Source organism: Mycteria americana, chromosome 5, assembly GCF_035582795.1.
Source record: "Mycteria americana isolate JAX WOST 10 ecotype Jacksonville Zoo and Gardens chromosome 5, USCA_MyAme_1.0, whole genome shotgun sequence".
NCBI lineage: Eukaryota > Metazoa > Chordata > Aves > Ciconiiformes > Ciconiidae > Mycteria > Mycteria americana.
The window spans coordinates 55,360,418-55,383,951 of record NC_134369.1 but is presented as its reverse complement, the minus strand read 5'-3'; the positions used below and the strand labels follow the sequence as shown (position 1 = coordinate 55,383,951).

The 23,534-nt window shown below is 36.0% G+C and overlaps 1 protein-coding gene across 3 annotated transcripts in view; it reads left to right on the top strand.

The window, feature by feature from the left end:
• Nucleotides 1-23,534, top strand: part of TTC7B (tetratricopeptide repeat domain 7B) — a 148,820-nt gene that overhangs the window by 20,141 nt on the left and 105,145 nt on the right. For all 3 annotated transcript variants that reach the window (XM_075503433.1, XM_075503432.1, XM_075503431.1), the window contains exons 2-5: nucleotides 1,583-1,737; nucleotides 2,894-3,062; nucleotides 15,159-15,289; nucleotides 17,494-17,615. In XM_075503433.1, coding sequence (XP_075359548.1) covers nucleotides 1,583-1,737; nucleotides 2,894-3,062; nucleotides 15,159-15,289; nucleotides 17,494-17,615 — 577 coding nt within the window. The remainder of the gene's footprint in view (nucleotides 1-1,582; nucleotides 1,738-2,893; nucleotides 3,063-15,158; nucleotides 15,290-17,493; nucleotides 17,616-23,534) is intronic.

The window sequence follows — 23,534 nt, the reverse complement described above, 5'->3', positions numbered from 1 at the left end:
ATAGCTGAAGTATCAGGAGAAACTTTGGTGGGCAAAGGAATGGAACTGTTACTGCAAATTTGAGGTTGATGAATTTGACAACTATGGTCTGAAAGCCAGAAAATCAAGCAGGCTGGTAACCAGGCTGCATCTGTGGCATGGCTGGTCTTCATCTGGATGCTGAGATCTTTCCCTTCTGCAGTAGCGTTTAGACAGTAAAACATGAGTGAATGGTAGTTGAGAACAAATAAATGTCCAGATTACCATGGATATCTTTCCCAGAACACCAAATAAAAAACATAAATGGAAAAATAAGCACTCCCTTGATGCTTTTGCTATTTGTCTGGTCTCTTAAACTCTCTGTTGAAGAAATTGTGGTTTAAGAATCAGCAGTTAGCTGGAGGTTTTAAGGAAGAAAGTTCTAGGTTTTTGTCTTTCTACTTGATAGGAAATATTACAGGATAGCGCTGGTCCTTATAGCTTCCTGTGTAATGCCATTGTACGTGGGTCGTATACTAGTCCAACTGGCACGAGACTGAAATTTGCTGTTCTTAGAAGGCGAGATAATGCTGATGCATTTATACTTCCTGAGGGAAAGATTTTCCTCTACAGTGACAACGAGTTCTGCATGTCCTGGTCTTTCTGTCCCTTCCCATAACCTCTAAGGACAGTGCTAAAGGTTATAAGGTGGTGAGCGCTTTTCTAATGGTTAGCTTTTTCCCTTTCCCCTTTTAAAAATCTATTTTATTAATTGTTAGCTCAAATTTGGGTTATTCAGACATTGTTTGCAAGATGTGATCTGGTCTTTTCAAGTCCCAGATAGTGAGGTGATGACTTACAGCTCTGTCCTCACTAGAGGAACTACTCAACACGGTTCAGTAAAAGTAAGTTTATTGGTCCTGGATAAGGGCAAGGTAGAGGATGACAAGTTTCTTGAATTTTGGCAAATGTGGTAGCTTTGCTGGGCAGCCTGGTACTACGTTCTACCTTCGTGTCTGAGAAATGATGGTGTGCCTCCTAAGACACAGGGAGAATGATGAGAAATAGACTTTCTACTGAAGACTTGGGATGGCTGGAGCCTTAACAAGGTCTGAGTGATATCTGCATTCTTACAGCCAAGATACAGGTGCTGATCAAAGACATCCTGAGGGACATGTAACTCAAAACTAGGTGCATAAATTAATCCAATATCTCTCAGTATTCATATTTGAAACTACAGGAGTTGTTTTTTGAAACACACACCTTTTTTTTTTTTTTTGGTAAAGTGAATATCAGAAGTGTATCTTGTCACATTCAGAAAGCTACATAAGGCTTTTGAATCAAGTGTTGCTTTTTAAGGGAGAAGAGGAGAATACTGACTTCAAGTTAATATTCTAATTCATTATAGCTTAGAACACAGGAGACTTGATTCTACAGTGAATCAGGCAGGTAAAAAATTGAAAAGTAAAACGAAGTACCACATGACTTGTGTTAAATCTGAATACTTGACTGTGTGTTTGTTTTGATTAGTTTGTATTTAAAATTCAGCCAATGGCTGCCTCCACTGAAATGTTAGTGAAATAAAATGATTTCTAATATTTCATGTGTTTGCTTTTATTTACAGATGACATGGCAGAACTTCTTCTTGGGGAGTCCAAACTAGAACAATTTTTGAAGGAGAATGCCCTTAAACAGGGTAGTAGTCCACTGGTCCCCCGGCCAAAGCTGACTGAGGTCAGGAAACATCTTACAGCAGCACTTGATAGAGGAAACCTAAAGGTATGTAAGTCAGTCTGAGCAAGAATTAGAAAAGCTGAAATTGACTGGAGTACTCTGCTGATCATGGAGAAAAATGTGGAAAGTGCTTGTGTGGTGGTTTATTATCTTTGCTATTCCCAGAACATCATCAGCACTATGCTATTTCATGGCTCTTTGTGTCTTTGTGTATTTTTGTTCAGATAAATTTCTCGAGTCTTCTTTCATTAGAAGAATAACAAACCATCATTGACTTCTGGGGTGCTTAAGTGAAGTACTTACAACCTGTTTTGTGGAAGTTTTTCTTGGAGTATATATTTTTCTTTGTAGTGCATTAAATAGAAATGTTAGAAAAATGCAAAATACTTCGTAAATTCCTGTAATAGTCTTTTAAGTATTCAGGAAAGGTTCCTCAAGTTATGTTTGCGGGGGTGGAAAGTGAGGTTAATACTTGAAAGTGATTTTCTGTCATAATCTTTTGATGTTCTTAACCATTCTGGCCCTTCTTTGCTTAACTATTGTTGTAGCTAGTACATCAGCTTATCTTTTCTGTATCGATGTCCATCTTGTGAGAGATCAAAAGGACCTTGTTTTATAGTCATCTGTAAGGTTTTGTTTCCTGTGATTTGTGGGAGGATTAATTTATCTTCCTTTTCTTTCTTCATTCGTCCATGAATCATTTTTTCAAGACATTTGTTCTGCCCTGATACTTTGAAATTGTGCATATTAAGTATATAGGCTGTGGAACATGTATCATTAAGTTTTGATGCTCTGTTATTTTCAACTGTGCTTGTGGTGTTAGAAAAAAATCATTGGAGGGGTTGTAATGATAGGCTGCCTTTAAATAGTTTTGTCACCTGGCAAAGCTGGATCCTGACGGAGGTATTTCTGGTGCATGTGTAAATAAATATGTGAATATATAAATATGTGAATATATAAAATGACTGGTAATGCTTTTCAGTAGCTTGGCGGAGTGAGATTTTGTGGATTTACCCCCTACTGCAAGCCTCCCAAATATTACACGAAGACAGAATTTTATTGGTTTGTTGCTCTGTTACAAGAAATATCCTGAGGGTTTCTACAGTTTGTATATACAGAAAACAGACCAAATAATTATCAGAAAAAATTAGATGTGTTTTCTCAGGAGAAAAAACCCCTTTCTTATTCCTATTCCTTCTAGCCAGAATTCTTACAAGAAGCTAACCTAATTATGGCCAAGTTAAACTACGTGGAAGGAGATTACAAAGAAGCTCTGAACACATATGCCAGAGTTGGAGTTGATGACTTGCAGCTAGCTGCAGTGCCACCATATAGGCTACGGATGATTGCTGAAGCGTATTCTACTAAAGGTAAGATTGCTCTTTCCCGTATAATAATGTGGAAATAGTTTTTAAAAGGTTAATTCACATCTTGTCCGAAGTTAAAGAAATTTTTGGTGTGCATATCAACACCACAGTGGTGGAGTACCACATTTGTAGATAAATAAGAGGATGGCTTGGCTCCTTTAAAGCGTTTAGAGTTTGTACTAGGTTGACAAGACTTTTACCTCAATTAATATTCTAACTGTGCTGTCACCCAATCAATTTTTTTTGATGTGTGTATTTAAAAGTCCTTCAATATGTAAATGTCACAATAACTGTGGCTAGATACTAAAAGTATTATCACTATTGCTGAAAGTTAAGAGTTACAAAAGTAGTGCAGTTTTGCAGTTGCTGTGAACAGAATTGGATAATCTTGATTTGCTTTTACTGAATGTTAAAATTCTTGACCTAAGCTAAATTGCTTAACTAAATTGCTACTTAATTGAGAAAAATAGTAATAACATGATAAAATGACTTAAAGCAGTGCACTTTTTACGCAGGTTTTTTTTTTTTAATTTTTCTTACCTGAATATCTTTTTTTTTTTTAAATTCAGAAAGTGAAGTTAATTTTTTTTTTTTTAAACTAGTCTAGTGTAGTGAAAATTGTAATGCTGGCCTTGTGTCTTAAGGTGGCAGTGCCACTTCAGTATAGAAAACTCAGGCTGTAAGCTGGGTCAGTGTGTTGAGGAAAGTGGCAGTTTGTATGCCATAGGTTTATTAGAATTTACTGTGTCTAAATGTTTGCTTTGGTCTGCTGTGTTTAAGCTTGGGTTTGGTGTGCATATGTACTTTTTGTTACGGCAAGAGCAGTGTCAAAGTCAGCAAACACGATTCAGGAGAGACTTCAATAGCATTCACTGACAACTGGTCAAGGATTGTTTCTAACATTAGTCTTGGAAGAGAGTGACTGTTTTCCACCAACACAGTTCTCTAGTAAACGTTAAAGCATGAATCATTCTCTATGGAGATGTCAAGGAAATAAGAGAACTAACTGGTAGCAGAGAGAAAAGGATGCTTCCTAAATCTGGGCAATATTTAGATTAATGTGGGAAGGGAGTACATGGGGAGTTCTTACATATGACGTAAATCTGCCCAGTTCTCTCATACAGCATCTGTGTGGGCTTTTTGGCAATGTCTGGGGTGGGTAGATTTCCATTCAGCTTTGTGGGTTTTGGTTGTGTTTTTTGTTTTGTTTTGTTTTTAAATCTATGAGGATGTCCTGTTGAATTTGTCATGTTCTTTCCATGCAAATGCAATCTTGGACTTGATCAACTTTAAGTACCTGAATTTGCTTATATCTCCAAGGAATGCCAGTAATTTAATTGAATCTTTTCCCAGAGCTCAACTCATCTGGCTCTGTTTTATTTGACCTCTTAAGGATATATAACAGTTGAAACGTAAGGGCATCGATTTTGCAGAAAGGATTAGTATTATTAATTTTACTTAATGTAAAAATAATTTATTAGAAAATAGTAAAATATGTATCTTTTGTACCCTGGAATGTTTTGTAGGTTCAGCTTATTAAAAAAAAAAAAAAAAAAGGAGGGAAGAAAACCAGCATGTCTTCAGCCAGACATGATGGGGTTTTTTTGCTTCTGATTTCAAGTTTTATACTTAAACATTAACATCTGTCATATCAAGCCTGATCTAGTCTTGATCAGACTTCATTAGTTTGGCCACTTCTACTGGGTGGTTGGCTACCAGTTTACCTGAGCGAACTGAATAAACTATTGGGGTTTTTTTGTTGTGGTTTTGTTCATGTTCAGAACCATCTTTTTTTGCTACTATGTTTCCAGTTTGAATGGAAGATTAAAAAAATTTAATATCCCTTCTTCCCTGGTGAAATGGTAGCAGGTTGCAAGAATATAGTCTTCTGTGTGTTCTAGAATGAGGTAGAAGTCACAGAACAGTCTTAAATTTAGTATTCAAAGTCTAAATAAGTTTGGATTAATTGACAGCTAAATAGCATAAGTTTCTACCCAATAGTGTACAGTTAATTCTCCTCCTCTTCCCCCCTCCCCCTGGAATTTCTTCTTTCTCCTTGTAAGAGTGGACTATAAAACCTTTCAGTCTGAATTCAGAGTCTCTTCAGAGGTGATTGAGGCTTGTAGGTATTACCCAACTAAATACAGTTATTCTTACGGGGATTTTGTGCTTCACTAGGATTTGTATTTCTGCTTGCAAGTTCAAGGATAACCTGATTGTATAAAGATAAAACTCTTCTGAGTATTTAGATTTTATTTCTTTGGCAGTCATGAACATAGCACCATGTTATTAAGCAATGAAGGACTGGCTGTGCTGCCTGGTTGCAAAGGCAACCTGCACAAAGGCAGTTAAAGGTGCCTGGTTTAGTTGCCCCATTTCAGTCCAGTTTGGGGCAAATCCAGTTCCAGTGCATTTGCAGTCTTGTATCCTATTGTGCAGTGGTCTGATACTGATGTACTTACCTCTGACAAAGGCATAGGGCAGATAACTAATGGTAGTTTTTAATTGCCTTAAAATTTTTTTCCTTATTTAGGGTAGGACCACTTCCAAGTGCTTACCTTGTCACTCAGAGGTTTCATTCTGTAACCTCAGAGGTGATAGACTGAGTGGGATGCATGAGGCAAAGCCTCAGAAACTTGATCAGCATAGGTCAGGACTCAGCACTGTTTAGATATCCCTCACGCAAAAGTTGTGAGGAGGTAACTTCCACACAGTACACTGAATGTAGTGTAATTCTGATATTTTCCTGCCTTTCTTCACCATTTCCTCAAATTCACAAGTTAGACATGGAAGTGTAGTGGAGGACAGTCTCCTTTTATGTGGTTAACTTCATGGACAGGCATACTTTTTTGATCTTACACTGATTTTTTTTTTTTTTTTTGTGTGTGTGTGCCCATAGAATCCAGTTCTGGATTAGATCTAGTGTTTTCTTTACTTTAAGGAAAGAGCAGATTTTGATGCCCTGCTTCTGAGTAATGCCTCTGTATGTGTATGTAGAAGGTGTTGTGTGGGATAGTTGGAGTATTAATAAAATCATAGTTTTGTTATTAAGTACAGAATTTTCTTAGATTCAAAGACTTACTTGAAGAAATTGAGTAGGGTAATTTTAAAATGTCAGATAAAATATAGAAATGAAAAGATGGAGCTTTTCAAACCAAGGGGCTACTTAGTATTTGCAAAAACATGAGAATACTTATTTGGATCTGTTGTTTAGTTTTTTCCCCTGTCTGCTTGTAATTACGTTTGACACGAAAGCAGAGGAAAAGCATCTGATAAAACAATTTTCTGCAGCAAAATGTCTATGGTTGGAGCTGCCAGCTTATTTCAAAAGGGTGTGATGAGGGAAAGAGAAATGGGCATAAAAGTAGGACTTTGTTGAGGAGATGGCAGGTTTGCATGACTCCGTCGTGGCTGAGTGTTGGCCTGAAAGCAGGTGTATGTGTGTTGCTGGAGCCGGCTCCCTGAAGCTGTTGCCTTTTCTTCTTCTGTAGTAGCATTTAACACAGTAGCTCACAGGATCAGGTCATACCTTTAATATGAAGTTCTAAGAAGCAGTACAGAAAAAAGCAGATTTTTTTCCTTCTGCCACAGATGTAGCTTAGCCATCAGTATCTGTTATTAGAGCGGTCTTATACAGCAAGAGCAAAGCTAAGAAATGAGGCTGGGCAGGGGGAGGAGGAGTGAAGGACAATCTTGAGATTGTGGTGGCAAGTCTTGGTGCAAAGTAAAATGTAGAGGAGTTTTGCACATTTCTGGCTGTATTACATGTTTGATATTTCAGTATCTGCTTAGGAATGACCACCTTCTAATAAGTAGAGCAAGTTCCCTTGTTATATGAAGTTAATTTTGTCTCTTTAGTATCCATTTTTTAATTTTCTTTACTAGATCAGTTTAATTGGCAATGCTCAATTCTGAGACTGAGGAAAATCTTAACTTATGAAGAACTGAAATAAGACAAGTTACGAATCCATAAAGAAGTAATTAAAGACTCTGTGTGTATGACTTTTTCAAGTTAGGCTTGTGTAGCTAGCTCCAACTTTTCCTGCTCCCTTCTCTTACAAAACCAACCAGAAAACATTCTGTGTACAGAAGCATATATTTAGAATCCATTTTAATAATGGCTGAAGCTAATATTCTCCTAGGGATATGGCCTCTGGGAACAGGACAATTAAGTTTCTGCAAGTTTTCAGCAGTATGTGAATGAGGTAATATACTGGAAAGCACACATAGGCATTATTCAAATACTGTGCATGGCAATATCTCCTATGTTTCTAAGCAATTTTTGTTTGCTTATGGAAGCAGAGATGAGATGCATACACAGTGGGATATCGAGGTGTTAATTTGGGGAGGTGCAACTTGTCAGTAACTCTGAAATAACAAGTATATATTTAACTAATAACAAATATATATTTAACTGGGAAATAAGCTTATTGAAATCTTGGGTAACATGATTCTGATACTGCTGCATTAAGTCAAAAGACATGATTGAAAAATGAATTTATAATACTTGGCATTACAAACTAGTGAATCTTTCTACAAATGCTTATGGATGAGCATCACAATTTACAGGTCTGACATTTCTTAAAAGTCTGCAAATTTGTAAACTTGATTTTAGTAAATAAATTGTGTTTATATTTGCTATAGTGTAATAGATTAGTAGACTACTGCAGGTATCTGTCAAGATGGCTGTGTTGTATTACAGTAACAAATTCTTAAGTATGTGAGGGATGTCGTATGTAAGTTAGACTGTGACATTACAGGATTGTAGCCTTATTGCTGCAGGCCATTTTACATCTCATATTGCCTGTTCAAATAGCTGTGTTTATATTTAGATGATGTGTGTTGAGTAAGGCGAGACTGTCTTTACTGCTGCTGACCCATATTCAAATTTAATGTTGCGTTTACCAAGTTAAATGATTGGCTATTAATTAGTTCTATTTACAGAAACATGGAAATACTCATTAGGTTCAGTGGAAGTGTCAGGTGCATGTGAATTGCTACTTTGCAAAAGATGCTGCACTTAACTTTAATCATATACGATTGTAATGAGATCCTGTGCACTGCTAGCCTGTGTCAGCAGACACCAAGCAGCTCTTCATGGAAGAATGCTAAATGAAAGCTGTTTCAGTAATTATGCCAGGGATCTCTAGCCTCATTAGGCAATGGGTCAAGAATTCAACTTCCTTAAGTTCCCTCCTCCTATATGGCTGTGCAAATGTTGCAGCTCGTCAGCAAGCAGTTTGCAGACCACGGCTAGGAAGCCTTTGCCATCGGTACTGCAAACTTGGTCTGTTAAAGCTTGTCTTTCCCCCATCTATTTTTATGACTTCTGCCCTGCTGGAGCAGGGACTGGGAGGAACCCAGGGGTTCGTCCTGCTTTCCTCAGTGCTGCTTTTAGCTCCGGTGTTTGAAATCCAAACACTGAATGAAAATAATTTGCTTCTTATTAAAATAGGCTTCTGTAGGACGTGGGCGTTTTGGTGGTCTGTTTTTCTTGTTCTTAGTTTCTTCAGAATCTTTAGAATATCTTCAGAATCTTGCCTTTGGCAGGGTGAGGAGAGGGAGAAAATGCTGGGCCAAAATTAAAATGAGTGATTCTGGCCTTTTTTCTCATGTCACGGGAAGAACCGGTGTCACAGTGGAGCCTGGTCTTTTTTCCTCAGAGGTGCTTGCAGGAGCAATCCTGACAACGTACAGCAAAACAATTCAGTAGAAATTCTGTAGCTGAACCATCTCCTTTCCCTGAGCGAACAGCTTCCTTGATGACCACTCCATATACTGATGTGCAGCTCTTCTGCTTTGGGGAGGGTTCATCAGAGATTCACTCGCTCTAAGATCTACAACAATTATCAGTCCTTTTCCCAGCTTTTATGTCTAGTTTGAACTTTTTCAGTCTCCCCAGAAGTTGCTTGTCTGTCAAAGGGCTGTACTGTAAAGCAAGAATTGGCTGGCACATGGTTTGTGAGAAACAAATGCATCTGTGAAAACAGTGGTCTCTTCTGTTTAAAAATATTATAAAAGTCTGTTTTGTTCTTTTAAGAAAATGCAGAGATTTGAATGTTGTTACATTTAGAGGAAAAGTGTGACCAATTGTTTCACAACAGTTATCTCAGATTATATTACAAGAAATCCCCATTGATATGGTTTTATTGACTGCTTGGATTAATGAGTAGGTGTTCACTTCAGAAAAGAGATGAGAGTTCCTGTTTTGTTTTTCTTTTTTTTCTTTTTAACTTTGAGAAACTTCAAGATACTTAGAAGCACTAGCATAACTATGGTATTAGTAAAGCCGTACTAATGAAATGACATTGCAGTGTGAGCAAACATGATAAAATGCTGTCTTCAGCTCTGGAAAGTTGTGCTTATGTTGCTCTGGGTTTTGTCTAGAATGGATTTAATTCTCTGTAAGTGGTCTGCGTTTAAAAGAGTGGCTAGCCAGAGCAGCTTCCCTTAAATTCAAGTATGCTGAGAGAAGGGGGGTATTGACCTTCTTTCCAATGCATTTTCTGGAAAGCTAATTGGGTATGAAATCAGCATCCTGACAGTTGTTGGAGACTTTTTTTCTCTGTGTCTTTATGGGGGGACGAGCAATACAGGGTACTTGAAAAATCAGAGAAATGAATTGTTTGTGTTTCCTTAGATCATCTAAAGAAATAGGCAGTTCCTACTAAGACAACGTATCTGCAGTAAGTGTGAAAGTAAGAGGTAACTTATTATAAGTATTATTTCCCTACTCTCTATTCTTACTTTTCCTCCTTTCCTTTATAATAATTACTTTACAAATACCAGTAGGGAATTGAAGAGGAAAAAAATTCATGCTTCGCTTTCTAAAAAAATCCTCTGCAAGCAAGTCACAATCTTTGATTGAGGACTTCAAGAAGTAAGTCCTTCCCTTCAGTGAGATTAGCAGTGTTTGTTCTAACTTCAGAAATAAACTGTGGGAGTTCCTTGATAGCAGTAACTTTAGATTGGTTCAATTCCTCTTTTAAAATGACTAGTAAATGTTTGCCATGGTCTATATAATTGTTTCTTCTAAATATATAAGCTAAATATGAAGTTTCTTTAAAAGGAGATGAAAGGGTTTTTTTGTGTTTACAGCATTTGGAACACTTACCAGTGTTGCTTTGCGTATCACGTAGGGAAGAGTAAGTGCTGCATGCTAAAACACACTTGGATTTTGTGTGTCCGTTTAAGGAAAACGGGAAGCAAACCTAGAAATCTTTGTCTATTGATGTGACTCTCCCTCTCTTGCAAAAGCATGTTTGTTTACTTAAGTGTAAAATAGTCTTTCACTGTTTTTCCTTGTCCTTTGGCTTGTCTACTGAAAACAGTAGATAAACCATGAGATCTGTTATTATTTGTGGTCCCTAAAATTTCGTAGCACTTACACAGACAAGGTACTATCTGGCATCTTGGAAAATCCTCAGGTATACAATGCAGTAAATGTGATAGGCTTTTCTCAGCCTTGTGGGATTTTTTTAATGGTCTCCGTAGTGGTCTGGGTGGTAGGAGTACTTGGTAAAGATCTGAACTGTGTTGCGGATTCCCTTTTGACCTTAGAGTAATTTTTGTTTTACTCTGTATAATGAAATGGGAGTGTTAGTTAATCAGTTTTCCTACAGAAGTTATGTCTGCTTTTTTTTTTAAAGTGGTTTATAAATGAAAAGTAATTACTGTTATTGTCCTTAACATGAAACTGGTTGGTTATCTAAGAATAAGCAAATCTATTGCACAGGGACTTCTTAAAAATTGTTAGTTTGTTACTTGTTCTTACTGAGGAGTCCTCCTTTTTGGGTAGTGGCTAGTGTGTGCATGTGTGGTGGTAGGGCTGGTCTGCTCTTGTATGTGTGAAAATGAAAGTTTACTTGGCATAACCTTGACCACTGCTTTGAGACCATGGACACAGAATGCCACTTGGAATAAGTGACAAAACTATCTGCTGTTTGCTTTCTGAATGTTTTACGAAATACGGACAATTTATAAAGTTTTTTAAGATTTAAAGAAACCTTTGCAATTTATCATGTAATTTAAATATCAGGCATACTCTTTTCTTGTCCAAATACTGTTTGTTGCTGTTCTACTCTTTAGACAAGCAATTTTAGAGTTACTTTGCAAAACATGTAAGCTTAACTACTGTGGACTCGTATTCATTTCACCGCTTCTCAATTTCTTTTCCCTTGGGAGTCATCTTGCTTGATATCAGGACTAGATATGTATGAGATAAGTGTCTTCCCAAAATAAAACTGCCCCCAGTTTGTTGGAAGCTTTTACTTGAAGGTGATTTTGACTGGAAGGGCTTAAACTTAAAAGCCATGAATATCAAAGTCAACTTGTGATACCAATTGATGTGATATTCTTGAATGCAGAAAAAAATAAAATAACCAATAAAAATTAAGTAACCAATAGCTATGGCCTTTACAACAAATGCAGTCATATTTTGTAGCAGTAACATGTACCTCTTTTCCAAATATTTCAAAAACATTTATAAACAGTTAGAGAAATTCCTGCACTTTTGAGGGAGAATAGCAGAGATTCCTGCCTAGCAGGTGTGGGAACAAGCACAATGAGGAGAACTGACCTGTCTGAATATATGCAGTAGTCTTCAGCAGATAATTTAGGGCGATATGTGTTTCTTTGGAATTCATGTGTTTCTCAATTCTGTGTGTTACCACTTGCTTGTTCTTTTTTTCAAGGGCCTAATATAATAATCCCTTATTTTAATTCACTTCTTATCATATCTCAGTATTCTTACAAAGAAGTGGGCAGTATATTATGTGGTTGTTATTGGTCTGTTGCTAGTTATATCTATTTAGAATTAAAAAATACTTTTATGTACTTTAACACATTATTTCTTAAATTTCATCTGTATTTAAGAAAAAAATTAAACAAGTAACCTATTACAGAAATAATAATTTATTCTGGGTTTTTCTTCTAGTTGATATATTTTCATTTTTAATACAGTATTGAATTGTAATTATTCCTTATGTCATCAAACCAAATAAAGTGTCCAAACCATCCTGTTAAGTGGTCATTTCAGGATGGTTCTCCAAATGAACTTCCTGCTCCAAAGCATTGTATGCTTAAAATAGACATACTTTCCTGGGTTGTAATAAACATACCAGGAAAAATACAGTGAATACTAGTTGTATAATAAAGTTACCCTAAGAAATAGTATTATATACCTCATCAAAGGACACTTAGAATTTTTTACTTCCCTTCTGCATTACTTAAAGTTTCTGGCAGAGCACTGAGGTGCTTTCATATCTTAAAGAAAATTCTCAGCTAAAATAAGAGAATGTTCTTACAGTGAGTTTTTCAGATTAAAAAGATTATAGTTGTGGCCATAAAGTATAAAAATAGAAATAATAAATCCAAGTCAAATCTACGAATAGGCAGCTGAGTAATATGTTTCATGTAGTGGAGGATTACTGTGGGGCACTGGCTGTTCATGTCATGGGAGAGAAGGGGTGGGGAGGAGTGATCTGCTTACCAACTATCTGATGCTTTCAGTCATTTGACATTTTTATTGCAGCTCATTTATTGTATTTTATGGTCACCTCTAAGTCTGACTTTGAAGGTGTTTGTGTAGGACACTGCAAACTTTCTATCCAGCATCAACCTTACATTTAGATCTTCTTATCAGAGGGTCAGTTCAAGTCTACCGCAGTATCAGGATAACTGACCTTTTTCTGTAGTTTAATCTTGCTGCTTTTGGGTCTAGGATGTGCAATTAGCAAAAAAACCTCTTGGATATTTGCTATTTGATTGAAAAAATTGAAATAAAGCAGGTTAGTGTAGGCTACTGTGGACTATTTTCAAATACAGTTTATTTTTAGAGATATGTGAGGTAAAAACCATAACATGCTAGAAGAGTCTAGTGTCTGTTGTACTCAGGTTTGGCAGGTTTTTAAGAGACAGACTACTTAGGTGTTTGCTGCTCTTTAGGAATGTGTAGGTTTTTGAAAAGTATATTGAATTTTTTTTTTCTCTTTAGCAGAGCAGTTAGTACTGGAGTCAGGATTTTGTCTTAACTGGATGTATAGCTAGCAAATAGAGCTGTAGGATAGATGTGGTTTGTACTGGTAAAAGGGTGAATTGGAGGGTAAAGTGGCCAGCAAACTGATACAGACTTAAGGCATCCTCTCAAGCCAGAAATATGGCTTGATGTTTTTTTATACAGATGAGTTACAATTCTACAGGGAGATACTGAAACTTAATAGATGTTTTAAAAGAATCGACATCACAAATATTGCATAGTTTGAGTTTATCAATAAATAGACTCTAGATTCCACATCTGTGTCTTCCCAAGTTGTTCTAGTAGGAAATAGGAAAACTATTGTCATTCCGATGAAACATACTGTCCCCACCTTACATTATTGATGGACAGAAATCCTTTGATAAACTATTCTCCAAACTGGGGTTTTGTACTATCTGGCATGCTACAGGCATCTTCCCAATATATAACTATGTGTTTTGTTGTTGTTTTTGTTTTTAGTTTCTCCAGCAGTGGATTCTCAAAACCTTGGATGATGAATTGAGAATATGGTCATTTAAATTGTGAATTATATTAAAGTGGGAGCATTTGAAGGCACTTTAGGATCAGCATTGACTGCTGACAAGCTGGAAGAATGACCTGAAGTAAATCTCTTAAGAACATGTGGAAAGTGCTACACTTCAAATACAAATAATTGTTCAAATAAATATAAGATGATGATATATCTGCAAGTTGATACGTCTGCAAGATGATATCTGCATGATATCTGCAAGATGATATATCTGCAAGTTGACTTGCAGAATATGATCTGGTGATCTGTTTTAGATCATAAACAGAGGAGAATGTTTTACTAATATGTAAGGGAAGGCACTAAAGTTCTGGTGATTTGGTTTTTGGGTTTTTTTGTGTGGGGTTTTTTTGTTTGTTTGTTTTTGTTTTTTTAAAGTATCCTATAGCAAAACCAGGAAGCCTTTCATCTTCTCTGCTCAGTGCTATTGAGGCTCAAGTGGAGCTGTGTATGCAGTTTTGGCACAGTGAGTCAAGGTAGAGGTAACCAGTTGGAGAGTGTCCAGAGGAGATAAAAATGGTTAGCTGTCAAGGAAGTATGAAAAGAGAAATGAGTGAGAATTGACATTCCTTGTTGCAAGCATGTCTTTCTCTCTCTAGATAAACATTGAAAAAACTTTTCGTAAAGAAAGGAATAATCTCTTTGTGAAGAAGATTAGGAGTAATTAATCTATGGAGGGAGATCTAGATATTAGGAAAAAATACTAATTATGAGAATAGTTGAGCTCTGTAATAATTTGCATAGGAAGTACAAGGCATCCGTATTGTCAGAGGCTTTTAAGAACAGGTTAGACAAGTGTCTAGGGTTGGTTCATTCCTTGGTCAGATAGGTGGATTAGTGTTCTCAAAGTCCTTTCCAGCTGGTTTCTCTAATTATCTTGAATAGAAGTGGCTTGTGTAGAAGATAGCATTGATTAGTAAGAGTTGTTGCGTGTTTATTTTAGACAAGCAAAGACTTTGGGGTTTTTTCCTTCAAAACACCAGATAATGTATTTGTTAGATAAGTTTAATAAAGTCCTGAGAGGAAAAGACTTCTGTGCCTTTATGAGAGCGAGCTACCTCTCATAAATTTAAGTGCAAAAATTACACTTCCAAACACCTTATTTTTTGAAAATGTATTTATTTTTATAGGTGCTTCTGCCTTGCCCAGTTACTAAGTTTAGTATTACCTGGCGTGCCTTTCTTCACCCTGCCTTGTTTTCTGTGATCACTCTGGAAAAGTGAAGATGTATTCAGTAATTTAAAACTGGTATAGAAAGACACTAGGCACTTTTGTGGTAGACTGTCATAGTGTCTTTTAAGTCAAAACTACTTTAAAAAAATTGCTGCTTCTGGTTTTATAATTATTAAGGAGAAGTCACTGTTGTTTATAGATTTATTAGTGTCTGTATCAGAGGACCATACCTTCATAAGTTTTTGGTAATTTTTTTTTCTTTGTTTCTTCTCCTGATCAAAGGGGCTTAGCCTGGACTATATTTGAGGTATAGTATTATATAACATTAGTTTTTAATGCTTCATTTGAATTTTTTTTTTCCCAGGTCTCTGTCTTGAGAAGTTGCCAATTTCTTCTTCGGCTAGCAACCTCCATGTGGACCGTGAACAAGAAATTGTTACATGCTACGAGAAGGCAGGGGATATTGCTCTTCTGTACCTTCAGGAGATAGAAAGGGTAAGCTGGGATGATTTGCTTAATTGAAGAATTGCGTGGCTCATCTTTCATTGATGTGGTGTTACCAGCATTTTGGTAACTCAACTAAAAGATATCTAATATTTGTTTTCTTAGGACTTCAATGCACACTTACAATTGGGCAATAAATTAGTGTGCCTTGGTGGATGTCCGGTAGCTGTCCTTCTGACTGCTCTCTCATTCTGACCTCTTAGAAAATAGTGTTAGTAGTCTAAAAAGGGGCAGAGCTCTTCTGAACTACAATGTATATTCAAGATGCTGATCTGTGGCCTCTGGTACCTTATGGTGGTTCATTTATGAACATGGGATTATGGTGTCTTTCAAACACACATATGGGAATATGTACATTGTATGTATATACTTATTAACTTTTCAGGTAAATCTTAAAGAACTCATTTCAAAATAAAGCTATGAGGATTGAAAATTGATCTTATTGATGTTTATCTGGAGCCAATAGCTTCACTGCTCTTAAATCCTCTTTGTAAAACTACTTGAAGGTAAAATTCTGAAATGACATTGTACCAAGTGTCAACAAGACACTTGATGTATCACTGGGGTGTCCAGAATAATAACTGAAAGTGTGTTCGCTTCAACTAATAGGCACAATCCTGGGACAATGAAAAAATCACCAGATATGATAGCCAGATAAACATATGATTTTAAAATATAGGTAAACTTGAGATAAATCTTAATAGTTCTATAAATTGGATCAGGACAATGTTCTTGGACTTGATAGCCCATTTGTCATTTTATCTCATAAATTTATTATTCGCTGTATGTATGAAACTACAGTTCCTGTTAAAAATACTTGGATATTTTTTCCTAAAGAGGCAGTTGTCTACATCTGAATCTGGACTCCAGCGTTGCTCTACTTTTCATACTGCGTATGAGTAGAAAGATAGCCAAAAATCTGAGGTACTAGATACGTAGAAGACCTGTTTTTTATTGATGAAGGCTGATATATCTGAGCTTCTTAATGTTAGACAAAATATAACCTACAAACAGCTCTGCAGAATGTTAGGCAAGTTCCTGTTTTCTTCCCCCCTCCCCTTTTATAAGTTATGGATTATGAATTATGGAAAGTTAAAGTTAGGCTCTTTATTTGTAAAGAGCGTAGTGCTTCATGATTTAAAAGCTTCAGGCTTTATCTGAATTTAAAGGGATACATACGCTCTTTTATTTCCTCCTCTTGTTTTCATTTACACCATTAACCTTGTCTTCTGTTTCTTACCACTTAGTAGAAACCCTTCAAGTGTTATAAGTACTTTTTTTTTAAAGAAAGGAAAATTTGTGGTACCCTTTGTTTCTAGGAGTTACACACTACTGCGTTTTATTTAGACTTTGAGATATGTCTGGACAAAAGACAATACACTTGGGGCTCTATTCTTTGGCTTGTGAATGCTGTTAGAATGAAGCAAGCTAGCAATATCGGTCTGACCCTCTTTTTCAGACCCATTGCTTACAAGCCTCAGGCCTGTCATGTGGCAGTTGTCTTTGAAGGGGATATTAGATACAGTTAGGGTCACACAAGCAAAAGGAAGGGGAAAGAAAAGTAATTCACACTTTTTAAAATACATACACATTTTTTTTTCTGATTTTTTTTTTTTTTTTTTGCTTTGGGTTTGTTTTGTTACTGTCTTTTAGTGGCTGGTAGACTATGTGTGGTGAATATGAAGGCAAATGAAAGCTGATAGCTCTCCATTTTGAGAGAGCATTTTTAATGTTGATGTAATACAACTTATTTCTGAATTGTTTTTTGGAAATCACTCTAGAGATCACTTTTAATCTTCTTGCTGTTTTCTGCAGCCGTCTTTCCTAACCTAACAGGGTTTTAGATTTTGAATACCATCACCTCCTGCTACTGAATAAGGTTGCAAATATGCTTTTCCATATGCTTCTCTTTTGTACACCATTCTTCACAAAGGTTTTGTAATACTTTTTCAGAAATTTTTCTTAGCAGCATTTCTACTTGGTGAAGAAATTACCTTTAAGGGTATAGCCAAGAGCAAAAAGATTTATATTTAGGTGGGAATGGAGGTAAGGATAGAAATATTCTGCTAGCCACTGCCCACAAATGAGAGAGACTTCTCCAACATTACGTATTAGCTTCCGCGTAAAAGTCCACAAAACTTGATTTTAATTTTTTTTCTAAATACATTTTTTTCCTTTTTATTTTGTTCTCTTAGGTAATTAATGCCAATATGCAAAACAGAAGCCCTAAGCCAGGGCCTGCTGCACATGAACAAGAACTTGGTTTTTTCTTGGAAACAGGACTTCAAAGAGCACATGTTTTATATTTCAAGAATGGGTAAGATTTGATTATCCTTTCTTGTTTGTTTGCTCTTTTGCTTAGGTTTTGTGTTTGTGATCTAACTAGGCATCATAGCTTTTAGCAGTTGTGGATTGTGTAATCATGAGGCCTCTTATTAATAAAGTAGTAACATTTTGATTGAAATAGTAAGGCTGCCCATATTGTATTTATTTACATATTGTAAAATAATTTAATCTAAGTATATTAAACAGAAAGCATTTTGTATTTTTACTTACTAAATGTGAGAACTTAAAATACCTTAAACTTTTAACTATTTGAAATTTCTTTTACTTTATTACTAGACACTGTTAGAAAGTGATTGACAACATATTGAAACTCTTGATTTTTATAATTTTGATTTTGTAATTTTTTTTCCAAATCTCTTCAGTTATCACTTATTTTAACATTATGCTGCAGGATAAATGTGCATGAAGATCAACAGTATGTATATAAGTATATAATCTCCATTGTACCTGCTCTATAGATACTTTTAGATTCTGCATGAGAGATCCTTTATAATTTATTTTAAATAAGGCTTCCCTTAAAAGCCTAAAAATAAATTCAGATATTACAGAAAATGAAAAAAGGAATACACCTCTCCATTTTTAAGAGCTTCAAAACTTGACACAAATGGTTTTTAAGTACATTTCTGACATTTGTTGTTAAAATCACATAGTTTAAAAATTTGTTTGCAGGGCTTCTTATTTCACTAGAAAAATGTGGTTTGATTGAAATATTGGAACTCTTGATGGGACTACTGTTTCGTACCAAAAATGTTTCTTATTCTTTCAAATACATAAACAGGAGATGAAGGGAAAACGTGCAGTGTCTGTAAAGAGTTCAAGATTTTAATGTACTGATGGTAGGGTGACAAAAGGCTATCCAAGTTTTCAAACCGTTCAGGGATTTCAGCATGGAAATGATCACTAAGCTTTTGGAATCTCATTCTTAAAGTGATGAAGTAGTGCTGCAACAGCACATGATCTGAGTGTTACATTTTAGTTCTGTTTTCATCATTTAATTGCAGGAGAAGTGGAATGTTCTGAAAGTTAATTTTTTTCATTTACCAGAGCTGAAAATAAAATTTCTGTTTTCATGCCTGAACAAAAGATAAATAAAATATATGTAGTGAAAGAATCCCAGTGGCAATCGTGGTTAAGAATAAGCTAAAAATTCCACATTTTGGAGAATTTTGATTGAAGGCTTAGGAGTGGAAATGGTCCATTTAATCTGACATGTTGTGCCTAAAAGCAATCAGCAATAGGCATAGCAGATTAAGATTAGTCAACAAAACAAAAAACAACCACACAAAAAAGTCGTGCAGTGGGTTATTAAAGAACATCCAGCCCATAGGAGTGTTTTTCCTAGACCATATCAGTTGGTCTGGTGTGAACTTTGAAAGATTGATTGTATTGCATGTACACGTTAATCCTTCACAGTGAAGCTGTTGGTGTTCTTGTTCCCTCCTACATAAGCATATAATCTTTTTTGCAATCTTGAGTACAATGGTCCCTTGCAGTTTACAAGCTAATTACACATGATATATGTAATTTTAAATTTCTTCTTCCAATTTCATTGGCCAGTGCTAGGGGTTTTTTTTGTGGAGGAAGTGGAAAGAAGGAAGCGTTTTTTTTTTGTGGAAGTATAGCAAGCTCAGTACTGACACAGGAGAATTTAGGATGCTGTGGGGTACGGAAAGAGGACAAACAGGAAAGTTGTTTGAGAAAAGACGAGGAAAAGGATTAAAAAGGCAAGAGACTGAGAATCAGAACACAACTGTAACATTAAATCAACAAGGCACAGCATCACCAAGTAATGGCATTAAAATTTACTCTGCTTCACACAGAAGAGGGCAAAACTAAACCTACTAAATGTTAAGCGGGGGGTGGGGTGGGGTGGGGTGGGGGGGCTGGGGGGAATATTCCCAACATAAGCTTCTGAAAAAAAACCCAAACTTCTCACTCTCACTAAGGCTTAAAAGAATAGCTAGAAGGATGGTGTTTTGGGTTTGGGGTTTTTTTTTGTTTGTTTGTTTGGGTTGGGGTTTTTTTTGGTTGGGTTTGTTTGTTGGGTTTTTTTTGAGGCGGGGAGGGTACAGGAAGAGAATTTCAGAAAAAAAAAACCCAAAACATTTGGGAATAATTGAAACATTTTTTTCCCAGCTTGCCAGCAGTTCATAGAGAGACCCCATCCATCTGAGATTCTTTGGCTGTCTGCCTGGAAGGAACTTGTCAACTTGTCTTTTTGCTTAAGGCAAGGAGACTTCAAACAAAGTGGTTAACATTTTAATTTTTTTCATGGAAAAAAAAAAAGTCCAAAATTTTTTTTGTGGGGAAAGACTAATTTCCCTCTTGGAAAATATGATTCTGCTAAAAATACTTTCCTTAGCTCTACTGTTAATGTGCACTGGAATATCAAAGCCACCAGTGCATGCTACCATAGTAAGAATACAATTGTGTAAAAGTTGTTTATAGAAAGGAATGAGACATAAGCCTTAAAAGATATGCTGCTGACTTCAGTTTTAAGCATGATGACTTTTTTAAAAGGCATTTAATTCTTAGCTGTCAATGGGCATTTTTATACGTAAAATGATAAAACACCACTAGCAGCAAAAAAAGCCGAGTGGCTTCACCTGGGACAGACAGCACCCATGTAACCTCCTACGTCATGAAAAAACATTATTACTTTTAAATGCCAGGCAATTCCCCAAGTACCACATTCCCAACAACATGTTTCTGGATTGTTTCAGACCAACTGCTATTTCCAATGGTAAACTACAAAATAAATCAGTGGGAATGCCAAAATCAAGTTTTGTCATTCATTTTGAAAGCATCAAAACAAATATTATTTTCTAAGCACTTCACTGCTAGAAGATAAAAGGCAGCAGGGACACCACGGCTCTGTTTAAGCATAAAAAATCCTTCAGCAAAAATGAGAGGAAGCGAGGTGTTAGGGAAAAATAGTTCTGTGCCAATCATTATTTTACATATTCCTGCCATTATATCCTTTAGTTTCCTTTCTTAATGTAGAGTCAATCCCAGTTCTTTCAAGATTTCCTAATATGGTCATGGTTCCAGGCTGCTACTTATGTTGCTGCTTTTATGGGTCCCTTCTTTGTTTTTTTAGTTTTTAACTTGGGTTTACCAGAAGTGAACAGAACTTTAAATATATACTTTTCTAATAGTGATAATAGCATGCATTTTAATACATTTATTTTAAGGATGCTTTGCTGCTTTTTTAAATTTGTCATCTCTCCTGATGTTAGGTTTATAGAAATTAGATTCAAGATCTTTCCATTAAGCTTTGTAATATACTTCAAGTTTGAATTTAATCTAAAATTGTAAAGATTATATGAACATATTCAAGGAGAGGAAACGTAGATATCTTTCATATAGGCAGTTTAGAAACTGAAACATTTCTCTTAAATGTTCTTTGTGGTTGAAGCTGTAGGTGTTTAAAAGGGCTTCAATCCCGTGGAGGAGGCAGGGAATCACCAGAGTTTAACTACTTGTGAGTGATGGGGGAGAAGGAGAAGAGGAAGAGTGTGCCTGTCTGTTTTTACAGGCAGACTAAATCTGCTATTCATATTGCAATGCAGTGGAATCTCTTATTTGTGTATGTTCCTGAAGTGAGGCTGACACTCAGAAGAGCTGAATCTGAAATATAATTCCTTTCACCAAATTATAACCTGGCATTGGTTTGAGTCAGTTCAAATGTTTCTTGTTACCAGCACAGTGGCTATAGTAATTTATGCACTAGAGCATGCTTAAAGATCTGAGTAGATGTCTATGGATAAATGATATGGATTTTTGGGTGGGTTTTTTAGACTAGAGTTCCACTCCAATAAGTACTAATAAACATCTCTCAAAATCTGCTGGAGAATTGAATTTGTCTCAAGTCCTTTTGCTATGGAGTGGGGTTTTGTTGTTGTTATATATGGGGTCAGCTGGCTAATCACTGCTTTTAATTACACTTCTTCCACTAGAAGTGGAAACATAATTTTTGTGCATGTGTCAGTTACAAACTAGAAAAGCAAATATACTTTTACACTAGCTGGAAGAGCATAATTTTAGCAGTAATGTAGGGAGTATTGCTGCCTACCCAAAAAGCTGGTTGATCTTCTTTAAATTTCCCCTTTGTTCACTAACTGTACAGAGATTTTTCTTCTAAGCCAAGAAATCAAGTTTTTGTAGAGGATTAAGTGACTATCTTTCAGCTATGCATTATCTTGTATGAAAAACTAAAAAGTGTTTGAAACCTAACTTAGCCTAACTGCTAAGTGCTGGCATTTTGAAAATACATGGAAAAGCAATTATCTAAAAAAAAAAAAAAATAAAATAAAGTGGCAATAGTCTGAACAGAAGAATGTTATTTTAGTGCTCTATTAAGACACAAATCGGAAATTAATGTTTTCTTCCAAAGTGTACAGAATTTTAGTAAAGAATCAAACTACATACCTGTCTTTCACTTGGGAGTAGAGGAACTTTTCAGCTTGGAAATGAGTAACAAAGAAGTTGAGGAAGCTGTTCTAAAACTTAAAGTAGGGTTTATGTGCTTTTTAAAAAACATTCTGAAATATGTAACTTTAAATGTCTTTCAGGCTGATTACACAACTTCCATTTAGTCTAGTAGTTCCTTTGTAATTTCAAATTGAAGGAGTTCAAAGTCCTGATGGTGTTCCAAGAAAAGCTATGACCACAGGAACTTTGACATTCGTACTTTAACCTAGCTATTTTCAAGTAAAATGTCCCTGAGAGAGAAAGGACAGCAGTTTATGTACCCAGTAATCCTTCTATCCTAGTATTTGCTTTGTATTCATGTTATGAGATAAACAAGACAAACTTAAATTGTAAGTGACTTTTATTTTTGAGGTAGTAGTGTTCAGAAATATACTGGAAGTGTATGCTCTTAAAGCAAAAGAGCTTTGTGGTTGGAGTCTAAAATCAGGTGGCCATCATGTGAAAAACAGACTTGGCTAGCTTTCAGAGGTCTTTTTTGTAGCTTCTCCTATATTTCACACCCTCTCCAAGGATACTGCTCTGTCACAGTCCAGGATCCAGACTGCAGTTTGGTCTAATCTCCATCATGCTTCACATGCTGAATCAAAGCCTGAGGAACCTGGACCAGATGTGTACTGCTCATGGTGCCATTACCTGTGCTGGCACAGCTGCAGTGAAGCACGACCTCCCCAGTCTTCTCCCTGAAGTTGTCTCTCAGAGGCTGGCTTTGTCTCAGTAGAAAATTAACCCCTGCAAACCCAAACCAAAACAAAAAAACCCAACCAGTTTTTCTGCATATAATTGATTTTTATTGGGTTACACAATGTATGACAAGCACAACAAAAAACCCCAACTCCGTAGAGTTACTCATGTAAAGTACTTGTCTATGTACAAGTTGTTTCTTTTATCTATTTTTCATTTTCCACTGTAACACAAATAGGAATAGCATTGGAATATAGCTTTCATGTTAGTAAGTGAGGGTGAGTGGATGGGAGCCAATCCAGCTTCTGTTGCACACATATACCTATACAGTGCTCACAGCTGGAGATTTTACAGTGGTGAAATCCGTAAGAGAAGGATTTATGTAAATGCTTGACATAAATGCACATCAAGACACTGTATGTCCAGCTGTCCACTCTATTAGAATACAGCGCTAGCTATCCATTACTCTCTGAATCTGTTGAGATCTTGTTGCATATCCTACATCAGTCTCAAAACAAATTGGTCATTAAATAAAGAATAGAAAGTAAGATGAAATTCAAATTCAAAAACATTTAAATTCTACGAAGTATCGCATTCTTTGTATGTGAGATACCACTGCCATATTGGAAAGTAAACTGGAAATTACTTCTGTTGCAATTTTCAAAACAACTTTGTCCTGGAGATAACTGCTTTCATGTTTGTGTTGTTAGGAAAC